This window comes from Nipponia nippon, unplaced genomic scaffold (genome assembly GCF_047370975.1).
Source record: "Nipponia nippon isolate SJK-2023a ecotype South Korea unplaced genomic scaffold, ASM4737097v1 scaffold_2, whole genome shotgun sequence".
NCBI classification, from domain to species: domain Eukaryota; kingdom Metazoa; phylum Chordata; class Aves; order Pelecaniformes; family Threskiornithidae; genus Nipponia; species Nipponia nippon.
Genome location: NW_028262336.1, coordinates 114,720,230 through 114,734,167, shown reverse-complemented (window position 1 = coordinate 114,734,167; position 13,938 = coordinate 114,720,230). Strand labels below are relative to the sequence as shown.

Sequence of the window (13,938 nt, the reverse complement as noted above, 5' to 3'; positions counted from 1 at the left end):
AGCTGATGTTTGTAAAAGCCAACTGGCAAAGGGTGACCTTTACCTGACCGCTTTTAAGATTTTACATCTCAGTTCACTGCCCTTTTCACCTGCTTCATTTAGACAAGCTATTTTAACCCTTTAGAATAAGTTAAGCAACAATTTTTCTAATTTAATACAGAGTTGAAAATATTCCAAAGGAAAGTGTCAAGACATTTTCTTACTCAAAAATGCAGTTAGTTACCAGATTCCCAGCAGTTTGTATACATTTATACATTAAGCATGTCTTAACAAATCTCCTGTTGAAAATTATCATTCCAAGATGCAAACCAACCAAACTACTATACAGGAATTCAGAATGTAACTCCTAACCAAATTGTGTAACTTTTTATTTTATTTTATTTTTTTGCATGGGACATTTAAAATATATGTATCTTTTTCCTAAAAAAAAAAAAAAAAAAAAAAAGACTTGGTGATGGAAAAAAAAATGTACTTCAGTACAGTCCTCCTCTTTTCAGCCTCTGATGAAGAATCCTATTTTAAGAAATTGATCAAGGAAGAAAAGAGTCCCAAGATGCTGCGAACATTCCTAACTAAGGCTCAAGTATTAACCACCAGTCTAGTAGCATTGAGCTAATTTTTCCATATGGATTACTGTTCCTCTGACTGGATGACCAGGCACTGAACCACCAAGAAAAGTTCTGTGACTAATCTGAAATGTCTAGAACAGATGACGTTAACCTTCAACTTTGCCAAGCTGAGAAGAGAACGATGTGAATAACAAGCTTTCAGTCGAAATTTTCCTCTCATACCAATCCTGATATCTTTGACTGAAGCTACCATACATGAATACTGTAATTTCCATAAATAGCTCCAAGCTTAGGAGAAGCGAGTAAAAAATAATAATGAAAAGTAATATAAAAGGTTCCTGTTTGCCAGAAAGGAAAAAAAGGAAAACAAGAAAGCTTTTAAAATGTGTTATCTTGCCTGTCCTGTTTGCATTGAAGCATTTTGATGTGCATAATAAATGTTATCTTCAAAAGAACTTTTCCAGTCCCTGTATTGAAAGGACTGGTGGGATCGTTTTCAAAACCAAAAAGCTGAATTAATATTCCAAAGCATGCCCTATGTTTATGCAGCATGTCATTTTGGGATAAATGCAATTATTTGAAAGCAGCACTGCTTCTTGACCAAAACTGTCCCCTTTCAATATTTCAAAATCACAGTGCAAGAGAAATACATCAGAATTTGGTTTGAATAAGAATATATGGTGAATTCTGCCGTATCATGCCCATCTCCCATTGACTCCACTGGGAGCTGCACACATGATGCTGAAGGCAGATTAGAACCATGATTCTTAATATTGGCCTGCCAGGGCAATGTATTTAGCATCCACAAGCATATGATCACACACACAAAGAAAAGATATATTTAACTAGAATAATTTTCAGAATCCTGTTATTTTGCTCTTCTCTGTATTATAGTCGTGTTGCAAATGCCAGACAGAGACTTTTTGACCTCTTCATTGCCCTCTTCACATTGAAGGGAAGTTGAACCATTGTAGATGACACATATAATTTTGGTTGCATGCATATTTTCCAACATTAAATTGAAAAGCTTCTGCAACCGGTGCTGTCAGGCTTTTCAGTCTTCAAAGACAGGTGTCGTGGCAGCGTAAGAAAAGTTTGCAAGTTTTCAGCATGGCTCGCTTTAATTTTTGCCTGAAGCCAAATAGCACAAGTTGATTTGCCTGCTGTTTCTTCAGTTTTTATGTGTCTATGCTTACTTTGCTGTAGTGTGGCTGTATGGCTATTGCATAAAAGATGCATTATGATGAATTAGCTCTGCAATCAGAGAACTTACTACAGTGTTTTCTACTTGGCGAAATGTTATGTTCATTTGTAACGTAGTGAGAGCACATAGAATTTATTTTACAGTTTTGGTTTAGCACATAGGCACTCCACCTATCTCTGATTAATCACGTGGTGAAGGAGCAGCCCCAAGAGAGGTGGCAGCAGGGGCAGCTGACGCGCTTTCCTCTACCAGCTGCCACACAGCCCTGCTTTTTATAGTTCATGGGAGAGCCCTGTGTCCTGCACCTCATGCGATGCACAGCCCCCTGCATATCTGGCCTTCCGGAAAGGACAGATTTTCTACCTGTCTGCAGAAGCATTCCCTCCAGAGGCAGGGCTTGGGACCTCCAAGTGCACAGTAGGCTAATTGTATGACTGGAGAAGGGACGCCATGTGCAGCCCTCCTCTAACACTAAGGTAAAGTGAGTGACTTAGCCAGCTAGGAAGAATGATCATCTCTAATTTAGCAAGTTGAGAAATACGGTGACAAGATGTTGAGGTAGAATATAGGAGAGTAGGCTGGGAAGACTACTCTAGAATCTCTAATCCATTTCATGATACAGTCAACTCTGTACCTACTCTGAGATTGCAAAACTTAAAAAATCATAAAAATGCTTTAGAACCAAAGCTCGACGTACAACGAGCTGTGTCTGCATTGTGGCTTCCAGCTCAGTATTTTAATGAGATAGTCTTGGTGTTGGCAGATTAAGCTTCAAGGGCAGGATCCAATTCAAGACTGAGTCACCTAAATGTAGATGACATTACAAAGGTTATTGATTCAGTTGCCCACTTATAAGCACTCAGTGACATTTAAGATGCTCTAGGATATACTGCCTACCCCCCATTTCTTACACTGGCAGGATGACAGTTGCCTGTTTTACGCCGTATATGACCACTCCATGTGGATGTCTCAGCTACTGTATGTTGTTTCAGGCATGTGGGATGAGTTGTGCCCCACGTATGTAAGTTTTTGTCAAAGTCCAAAAAGATTTAGAAATTGATTCAGTGGCTCATAGGTGCTCATCCTAGCATTGAGGATATCAGACTTATCCATAAAGGGGCAGCACAAAGGACCTGCAGAACGGCACTTGGAGGTCAAGCAGGTTACCTTGGGGCACCTCAGATGACAGATACCTTCACTAAGTGACTGAGAACCACCCTCATTGTTTTGACTGATATACTTGACGCAGTCTTACCTCAAAAATTCTAACTATAACCTCCTTTCTCATAATAGAAAAATATTTTTTCATTAGAAATTTTATTAATTAAATTTTTAGTAGACTGGAGAAAAAATTGAGGTTTGTTGCATGACAATAATAAAGACTTCAAACCGAATCCTGGACACTTTATTCAGAAAAAAAAAACCAAAACAACAAAAACCAAAAAACCTTCCATTGACATCTACAGAAGTTTCTTTCAGAATAAAGTGTGATAATGTGTGCCATTCCTGTTCTAAAAATGAGACATTTCCTTGCACAAATATTTGTCACTTTTACAAATTAATTTTACAATGTATGAAGATTTTGAAATGAACTTTAGAATAGGAAAGCCAAACGTAGATCTGTTTGGTATTTGGGTTAGTTACTTTCTCTAGCTTGCCTTATAGTGTGAATAATCAGTTGTGAGCATTTTACTGTACACATGAATTTGTGGCAATGTGGTGGAATGATTTGTTTACATCTATAAAGGTAATTGTTGCAGACATCAACTTGTATTTACAAATGTTAAGTATTGTTATAAAATTGTGAATTATATAAGTAAAGCTTGCACCATTTCAAATACCTGTTCCGTGCTAGTCATTCATCATTTCAATGTGGACTTTTCCTTGATTCACTACCCCATAGAATACTATTAAGCAGCTGAAATCTTGCAAATATTGTGGTGTTAAACCTCATTCAGCAGTAAGTCAAACCTGTGTTTTACATTAGTAGGTTAAGAGTTTATAGTTCAAAAATGTAGTACATACAAAGATGGTGGGGAGAAGTAATATTTTTATTAGACAAGGTGCTGTAACTGGAAACAGTGAAAAAGCATGCCTACTTTCAGCTATTTCAGCTGATCTAATAGAAGATAGGACCTCTCCATAGGTATCTTGCATCTCTCATATCTTTAGACTAGCATGGTTACACTAACATTACTACTAATTTAGAAAATGCTATTTTAATAGATTAGACAGAAAAAATCATCTTTTTCAGTGCCACAGATAGAAAAGAGCATCAAGATATGGCTGAGTACATGCTATTGATCAGTTCAGATATTTCATGACTTTGCAGTGTGACCTTGCAAGTTCATCTGTGTAAGTAACTTGTTAGCAAACCAGTAAAACTTGCCTTTCAGTGCCCTGATGTTATTATAATAACATCTGCACACCTCATTAGTTTGAAACACCCCCGAAGTCTGAAATGGACAGAATTTAAAACTAGTGCTACTATTTGATTTTTTTTTTGCAAACAGTCTTTTTCAGAAAGCTACATTCAGTCCCACCCACATCCCCCCATCAAATTCTACCTTGAAAATACATCTCAATATTTGGCAGGTAAAGTAGGCACAACAATTAAAGAAACTGTTATTTATTCTGTGTAAAATAGGTAGGGGAGAAAGGACAACATAGTACGCAAAAGGTAGTAGGTGTTCCCAGTATTTTTAATTGCATTGTTTCACACTGGCAGATCTCACTCAATTGCTGCTTCTTTTAAAGCAGTCACAGCAAGGGGTACTACCTTCCTCTATAAGACAATTGCATTATAAGAGATGTTCCTTGCTGTATTTTTCTCTAAATCGGTAAGATCAGAGTGTGTAGAAAGAGAAGTGGATGGGGAGAGAACCAATGTGGTTCCTCCAAGTCACCCAACAGATCCCTGCCAGAATCCAGGTCTTCTGAGCCCTCCCTTGGTGGTCCCTCCACTGGATGGGATTGGCACTGCTTGCACCTACCAAGGGCGGTATTGTACCCCACTGCTTCCCTTCTCACCATTCCCTCACAGAACTCATGGGGAGGAGGGATGAAGTTTGTTTAGCCGTTAATAGGAAAAATAAGGCATCTGTCACTTTCCTTTGCTCTGCAGAGACAGTTGAAATGCTTTTTTGTAGCAGCCCTGTTGGTTATGAGGTGCAGGCAGAAGCACAGTGTCTGGGGTTTGGGAGAAGGAGCAGGCTGACCTGGCCTCCTCTGTGCCTGTCTGCTTTGTGCCCCTCTCCAGAATTATTATTTCCTGGTGTGACTTCAAGTGTATTGCCTTCAGCTTGGCATTTATGAGAAAGGCTGAATCAGAAGAGCGAGCAGTCACTAACTCTGGTCTTTGAAAAAAAAAATTGCTTTTGAGGTGCAGCCAGCAAATGTAACTGAAGCTTGTAAGGAGATTCCACAAACGCAGGATACTGGACAAGACTTGGTTGTATTTCTAGCTAGCAGCTGGCTAAATCCCAGTCAGGGACATAGTATTTTTCACCTCTTTTTATTTTTAACCATGTTTGTGAAATAACATATGTAGAAAGACCCAGATTTTGGCTTTTCCTCTCATGGGAACAAAAAGCCTACATAAGGGAGGAACATTTGATTCATGTGCCCAAAATACTTCCTAAAATCAAGATCTACTGCAAAGAGAAGGCAGAATCCCTTCTTGTTGCTCTTCTTTCTCCGTCCCTCTGGAAGACAGCTGGTTGAGATTAAGCTGATTTAACTGGGGGTAGGAATGCAAGAAATGGTGCAGGCCACTGGTAATACTCAGCAGTTTTTCTCTGAAGAAACAAACTTTGTACAGGCAAAGGCATTGCACTGCATCACTGTAGTAATTACAATGTATAGTTAATGCTGTAGCTTAGTGGTCTTCTCAGTGCCCAGGCCACATGCATCAAGATGATAACAATTTGTTTGGTGATTGCCCCAGTTTTAGAAGTCCTTGGTGATCCTTAGCCGTGCAGTGGTTATAACTATGTGCTCAAAAAATGCAGCAATTTGCTGTTGTCAACCTCAAATTTCTCTGGGCATTTATACTTATATGGTTATATATTGACCTATGTCAAGCAACCAGGTAATCAGACAGAGTTTGACTTTAGAAGTGATCATTGTGGACACTTTTCTATGCTGTGTCGTTCCTTAGCTGAAGTAATGGCCATAATGCATCGATGGCCTCCAACACTGAATTACTGCTAAGGAATTGTGGCCCGAAGAGGCATGTCCATAGCACAGAATAACATAAGAAGGAGATGAAATAACATAAGAAGGAGATGATGGGAGGAGAGGTGTTCTGGGAATACACCTGAGAGTGACACATTTCTGCAATACTTAGGAACCTGACTCTGTCTTTAAGGAAATACTAGCACTTCCTCCTTCCCAAACTGTGTTGAAGTTAATCTGGGACCTTTGTCTCACATTGAAGTAAACGAACTACACAACTTTCTCCACTCACATTACACAAAGCTCCTTTCTGCCATCCTTATACAAAGGTGGGTCCTGGGCAGAGTTACCACAGGGAGTAAATTTACATAAGTAAAGGGAGTAGTGCCTCCCATGTATAATCTCTTTCTTTTCTATTTCTCTGCCTTTTCACCATATAACAGTAAATTAAAGATACTGTTCAGGCTTGCCTATCAAGTTCTTCTCTTGGGTGGATATACACCCTGCTAATAGGAGCTACAAATTGGTATCCAAAAGGAAAAATTTACCTGACACACTGAAACATTTTGGAATTGGTTTATTCAGTCCCCCTATTGCTCATGTAATGCCACATATCCCCCATTGTTAAACACCTAGTAGAGGTTACAAAATTATTGTTGCTTACAGGTGATGTTGATGTAGTTTCAGTGAAGCAGACATTCTCAGACTACACATTTACCTTTATTTTTGTACTAATTATGTATGTAGGAAAGATGTGAACAGGGCAAAATACTGTCAAGGTTAGTGTCAAAAAACAACATTTGCCAGGGCCAGCACAGAGAAAACTTAAGTTGCCAGTATTTTGTGATGTAAATTCAAACAAAGGGTGACATTAGTGACAAGTATTTTATCTGGAACTGGCTATGAATATGAATTCTGTGAAGTACTTTAAAATACCACCAGAACGTATAGTTTTACATAATGATTGCTAAAGTCTGAATCCACACCGAGCAAAAAAGAAAATGTGACCTTGTTTTCCCAATGTGACCTTGATTTCCCAGTCACATAATGTTCACTATTGTGATAATATGGTTTATACAAGGAATGTATGATCAACTTTTCGAGACAGGTTTTACTTGTTTTCAATGGCACTCACCAACCAAAAATATTTGGATGCTTCTTTTTCATGCAGTATGTAAAGTCAGTGTCAGCTTAATACCTTTCTTGTCAATGCATATTGCTTAGATTCATCCTAAAAGACCTTGCAGAATCTGCACTGTTTATTCGAAGGGGAAGATGTGTGTTTGCTCAGGAACATACTTCTATGTTCTCACTAAAATGTATGTAGCCGCTTAGTAACTATGCATTCTAAACCCCAACGAAGCAAATCATTCAGGCTGTGCATCTGAAATTGCATAGACAGTAACCACACTACGTTAGAGGATATGCTTACTTACTGAAGTCAAAAGCATAAATTACACCTTGCATTATCCCACAGTCATTTGCATTGTATAGGTTCAACCACTATTCACGCTTTAAATTTAGCATAAGGTCTTTCATTTAGAACAAAGTAAAATTTATATGCATTCTTGGATAGTTTTTGTGTTTATAATTTGTAAGGTTGATATATCTTGTGAAATGTATAAGCCAAATTACAGTGTAAATAGTATACCCTTCCAGAAGGATTTTTGTTGATACATTTTAATTTAAATGTGTTAATACTATCCATGAACTTTTGATAAAATGTGTGTTGTTCAGTCAGTAGATGATATGTTACTTTTCAGAGTATATTCTGTATACTTCTCCTTTACAGTTCTACTTCTTTCATTATAGGAAGCCCCATATGTTATGTTCAAGAAAAACCATGATACGTTTGAAGGGAATGACAAGTTTGAAGGATACTGTGTAGATCTGGCGTCAGAAATTGCAAAACATATTGGTATCAAGTACAAAATTGCCATTGTTCCTGATGGAAAATATGGAGCAAGGGATCCAGAGACAAAAATCTGGAATGGGATGGTGGGAGAACTTGTTTATGGGGTAAGCATACCAATTTTTGAAGCAGGATTTAATTTATCATAGTATTAGACATAAAATAGGAAGTATATATGCATTTTATTTAACCTTGCAGTCACAGAAAAGAAACAGAATTCTGTTTCAGATCTCTGTGCTTTCATTTATTTTCAAGACAAAATCAAATAGTTTCATCCAAATTCTCCTATTTATTCAACTAGTACCTTGTAACATTAGAACACCCATAGTTTGCACATCCCTTAAAAATTCGTTAATGTTAGAACTAATGTTAGAGAGCATCTATTCCTGATACATTGTAAAACTTAATTGGGAAGAATATCACTCATTTATTCGTTTTCATGGAATGGGGGACAGGTCTTTTAAAAAAAGATAGGACTCTTGGTCTAGTTTGAGAAATGGAGAATCCACCATCATATATTAAGCGTATATAACAAACCACTACAGACAAGTACACGATTAAGCAATTCAGAATTAAGACAGACTTTTAAGATGAACATCAATAATAAAATTTAAGAGAAACCTGGTAAGTTCAGCAGCCAAGAGCATTATGTTATACAGTGACCTGGAGAAGGATTCTTCAGAATAGCATAACAGTTCACAATTCTGTTGACGCATAAAGTTGTAATATTTAATGAAAATAGTTCCAGCAAACCCAAAGAAATATTTGCAGTATCTGGTGTTACCAAAAGCAGCAAAACTCAGAGCTGTGCTTGCTGATGACTGCAGTTGCTAATATCTGCACTGAGAACAGATCAGAATTATTAAAGAAACTTTTCATTCCAGTGATGGAATAAAAAAAAATCCTAAAACTTTTTTAGGTGAGAACATTTCCACCAATGAACTCATAACATGCCTCAACCTCCCTATAAAAACCTACTGCATATGGGTTGGTCCATCCACAGTTGCCATTTCCACAATTCCAGTGGTGGCTAAGGCCACGTGTGGCAAAAGCCTAGTGGCTTTTCTTGCAGCTCCATTTCTGTTCCCTTCTATCAGCTAAGTATAGCTGATAAATTTTGTCAAAGTCTTCTCCACTAGCACCAGTTCAAGGGACTCCTCAACATGAAATAGACTGTGTGCTGCAGGAGTGTGGGAAATGATGCCCCAGAGTTTTGTTGATTTGCCCTCCACATGAGAATGGGAAGGTTATACCAGCCTCACAAAACCCTGTATGTTCTCGGAAGTTCTTGGAGGAGCCAACCTCACTTGTGTCTTTAAAGAGTGGAAAAGCTGAATGATCACTAAGTATGTATATCCACTTTAATGGCTTGGAAGCAGCTCAACTCTCAGGAGTCTTAAAAGTCAAGGTTATTTCAGACTTATTTTATGAAAATGGAGATGACTTCTTGTCTGGCTTTTAATTGCGATAGCCATCTCATGGATGTCAATGGCTATGCGCTGTTTTACACCAGTAGGTTTTTTAAAACATCTGAGAAATTTTACACATTGTGAGAAAATTCTCTTGCCCAGATACAGAGTTTTAATAGCAGAGTTTCAATGGCCTATCATCTGTTGAAAATTATAGAGGAAACTTGAAATTACACTTTAGTTTTCAGGTTATGGGTTTTTTTTCCTTTTAATTTTCTTGAAAAATTTACCTTATCAAACCCAAACTGCCCTAGCGCTAGACTGAAATACAAAGTGCTGTTAGGAAGCTTACACAGAGGTTCATGCTAGGACTGGAATGTGACCTACTGCTGTTAACATAGCTGAAAGCAACAAAGCTCACAGGCGTAGGGAACCTGTTGCAAATTGACTGCATGAAGAGGATGTCCTAGAATACATGGTCAACACTTCATTTTTTATAATGGAAAAGAATGAGGTGAAGGCTCTTTAAAGGTTTGATGGCCAAGTTTAAAAGCTCCTGCACAACTATGCATTTAGGAAGGCTGCAGTCTGGTTGGGATTCTGGAATTGAGCTCCGGGAATGAGCCACAGCAAAGCTCTTGGAGCTGCGTTTTTATTGAAAGAACTAACAGAAGTCCACTGTTGCCCACTATATTTACTGTACTGAAGGTGCCGTGAGGCTGTATCTATCCCAGTGTATCAGTGGTACCAGGGAATGTCCCTAGGCACTGAAACTTGCTTGCCTAACTGTTAAATTGCAACAGTGGTCCCTGCTATATTTTTGGCCCAAAACAATTTCGGAGCCGAGCTGGACACTAGCATGGGGGAGAGGCCATTCCCTATAGTAGCTTGAATGCAGCCATCCTGGTTTAGAGGTTAAATAATTTTCATGATAGCGACACAGACTGTCTTGTGCCAGCTGGCTTTAAGGTCAAGAGCTACTCCAAGCGTGTTTAATGTACTTTTACAGTTGTAGCTTTAAAGGAAATCATTCTTCCTGTTAACTTATAAAAGTTTGCTGCTTAAGGTTTCCATAGAGAATCCATGAAGAGCATCCTCCCTGCAACTTCCTTGAGTCCGTGCCAGATGATTTACAGAACATCAGGTTCCCTGGCCTGTTCCATATAGAGAAAGCAGAAAAATCAGTCAGCCAGAGACTTTCCTGCAAAGCTGTGCTATAAGAGGATGTTCGTCTTCCCTGGTAGATCCCCAAATCATAAACACGAGTACTCTGAGTAGTTGGCTATGCTTCAAGGAAGGCTTTTTGTATGCAGCCAGGATTGGGACAGAATTTGCAACTGAATTAGCAAGTTAACAAAACAATCTATTTAGGAAACATTTTACAGTTTCTAATTCCCAACCACATTAAAGGATTAACAAACAGTTTTGTGCTGGCCAGTGAGATTGATCCTTTCCTGTGCCACACAAAAGGCTTCTCTCCTCTCCTGCTCTTTACATCATACCCCAATGCCACTTAGTCCTAACGATGTTACTGGGAGTGGACACATGTACCAATTTTATCCCATGTTCCCTTGAGACCCATATGCACCATTGGTCATTCCGGTAGCTGAAAACCTTCAGACACTGCAGAGAAAAGCTTGGTTGCCACCTAAACTCTATAGCTGATTTTTCCATCATGTCCCAGGAGAAACAGTGCATGAAGTGCTGTGTTGTACAGTTTTGCTATGACTGTACAGAAGGTCGGGGGGGGGGGGGGGGGAGGGGGTAGGTGTTTATTTTCCTGTTTTGTTTTTAACACTCTATTAAAAACTACCAGGAAATCTTGGTCATTTGTCCCTGATCTATCCGAATGCCTGCAGTAGTCCGTGTGGGACTCTATAGCCCTTGATATCAACCTCACAGAAGAAATGCTGGCTGGGGATGAAATACCATTAAGCACATGTAACAGGTGTTTCCAAATGCACTAACGGTCAGCCCCAATTAAATATTCATTCTCCTGACACAGAATGCTATTCTTTCACTGCTTAATACAGAAGGTCACAACTCATTTCTGTTTAAAACCTGAGAAGCCTTGAGCTTCTGAAGTTGAAATCACTTCCTGCATGATTTTTCTCAGATAGCTTTACCACCTTCATACAATTTGTACCAAGCATAGATTTTATTCACAAGGTTTTAATAATATATTCTGGAAAAGTAAAAGTCTCTTACCATCAGACTTAATCTTGTCCCATTGTATAATATTGGAAGGATCCAGAATCTATCTGTACTTGGTAGTGGTGCAGCCTTGATTGAAATGCTGTTACAGATGCGGTTGCTTCAAGCATGAAGTATCATTAGCTTTTGTCAAAACAGATTTCACTGGCAACAAAATAATGAATTGTTTGCACCATTGTTATATTGTTAATCATTTAAATCCATAATTATATGGTGTATGTTAACTGGGCAAAGCACAAACGCTGATGATTATAATGCACAGCTATTGTCATTATTTAGCTTTCAACAACGAAGAGTTTATGTAGGCCTTAATGTGGCACACAGTAGTCTTACAAAAATAACAAATAATATGATGAGATTGAGGAGGCTGCACTTTTTCCAGTTATTTGGCATCTGATTGTGACCTATCTGTGTACTGTCCCTTTATATTTAATGGCATGAAACGGGTTTATCTACGGTATGAATCATCTAACGTTAGATCAGTATCGTAATGAAATGGGATAAATTCCTATTTCTCCTCTTTAACTCCTTAAAGTAGCGTAGACAGTTAGTGCTGATGTAGTTTGAGTTCTGCATGTACTCTGTGAGCATTTAAATTTGGTAAGATTAATCTTATCCAGTGTTTCACATACAATATGCAGTGTGCTAATTAGGTCTTTAAAATCTCCACAATTCACGCTAAAATGGTGCTGTCACTTTTCCACCTCACATCATAGAAACTAACAACCCTCAAGGATCCTTGTTTTAATCCCAGTAGCAATCTGCAGACACAAAAAATGAAGCGTTAGCCAACACTTTTGAAGACCAATGATGAGATCTATCATTTACACTGTGTGAAGGAAGATACCACTATGTGACAAATACAGAGAATATTAGCAGTAACAGATCAGAGTTTCCCTGAGTCTTTCAGTTAATTCGTTTCAAGTACTCCACATCAGGCATTCACAGTAGCTGAAATTTCAGAGTATAGAAGACATTGACTCTAAGGAAGGAAACTATCATTCTAGAAAAAAGGAATTAATGAGTGAGATGAAATATAAAAATATCCAGTAATGCCAGTAGCCCAAACGATCCTACAATCCTTAGGCCACAGAAACCAAATTTATTTTACAATTTTCAAGATATTTAAAAATATATTCTAGACATGTTATTTCTCTTCATATAGTACCTGTCTTGATAAAATATCAATTTCAGTCAGACTTATGTTAAATTTACATTAAAATTCAGAGAATCAGCGCTATTATCACAATGTTTACTCAAGACATTAGCACCAGAGATAGTCTGATACACTTGCAAAATTATGATTTTAATTGTATTGCTTAAACTATAATATCTTTACATAAAATTATGATGATAAGTGTTTGCATCACAATTATATCAGAATGACAGTTATAATCTGATGATTAATATATAGCAATTTTAATACAAATTTGCATTTTTGGGCCATTGCTCTGAAGTGAGTCAGTTCTTTTGAATTATTCAAAATTATACGGCTACCAAAATAGGTTTAAATTTTAACTACATGAAATTAGTTTTAAATTAAATTCCATAAAATATATACAGCTCAGTATAACTTAGTGTATAAAATAACAAAAACATTATTTTAATGCATTTATCTGTTTCAAAGTTGTGAGATGACAAAAGCCCCTACATTTCAATTTCTTTTTTCTTTATCACACAAGCTATTTATGTAACACTTGGATTAAACTATTTAAGCACATCCTTAATTTTCTGTATGTTGTAATCTCATTGAAATGATGGGATTTAAATATATCCTTGTATATTTTACTGAGTATAAATGTCCTTAAGAACATCCTAAAAGGCAAACCTGCTTTGCTAAACTCTGGGCACTGTACTATGTCTGAAGTGCTACCCCGTAAGAGGAATTTGGGCTAACTAAGTATTTAGAAAATAAAACTATGACAGTTCTATTATGGAGATTTATGAATAGCTCTTAACTGTGCTTGTGAAGATGACTGGGCCTGAGGTGGGATAAATACAGGCAGATTATCTCATATATGGAGGCCTGAAGCAGAGTAATGCCACTGCAGAAGGCAGGCTGTGAGTCTACCTTATTTGCAGCCAACACTAAGTGTTCTCAAAATATGCTCAGTTACCCTCCTTAGCCCATAAGCTGTATAGAAGTCCAGGTTGGTCACAGAACACGGGATTTGCTCTGTGAATCCACCTAGATACAGCACCACAATGATGAACAGGAGAAAGGTTTCAGCAGCTTCTGCATCTGTTCCCCTCCCACAGGTGCATGTTTTGTCCCAGTTCCTCTTACAATTCCCATCTTAAGTACTGCTGTAATGACAGCTTTGGTGTACAAGGCAAGGCAAACAAGGCAAGGCAAGGCAAGGAGCAAACCTTAATGTAATATTGAGTCCCTAATGACAGAAATGACCCATTAGCACAGCTACAATGACTTATAGCTCATGCAGATATCATTGT

The 13,938-nt window shown here is 37.9% G+C and overlaps 1 protein-coding gene across 7 annotated transcripts in view; it reads left to right on the top strand.

The window, feature by feature from the left end:
- GRIA4 (glutamate ionotropic receptor AMPA type subunit 4) overlaps positions 1 to 13,938 on the top strand; it is a 236,133-nt gene that overhangs the window by 170,311 nt on the left and 51,884 nt on the right. For 6 of the 7 annotated variants that reach the window (XM_009476843.2, XM_009476844.2, XM_087756036.1 and 3 more), the window contains exon 10: positions 7,762 to 7,968. In XM_009476843.2, coding sequence (XP_009475118.1) covers positions 7,762 to 7,968 — 207 coding nt within the window. Of the gene's footprint in view, positions 1 to 497; positions 3,163 to 7,761; positions 7,969 to 13,938 lie in introns of those variants that run through there. The other variant, XM_009476845.2, reaches the window with a different exon arrangement.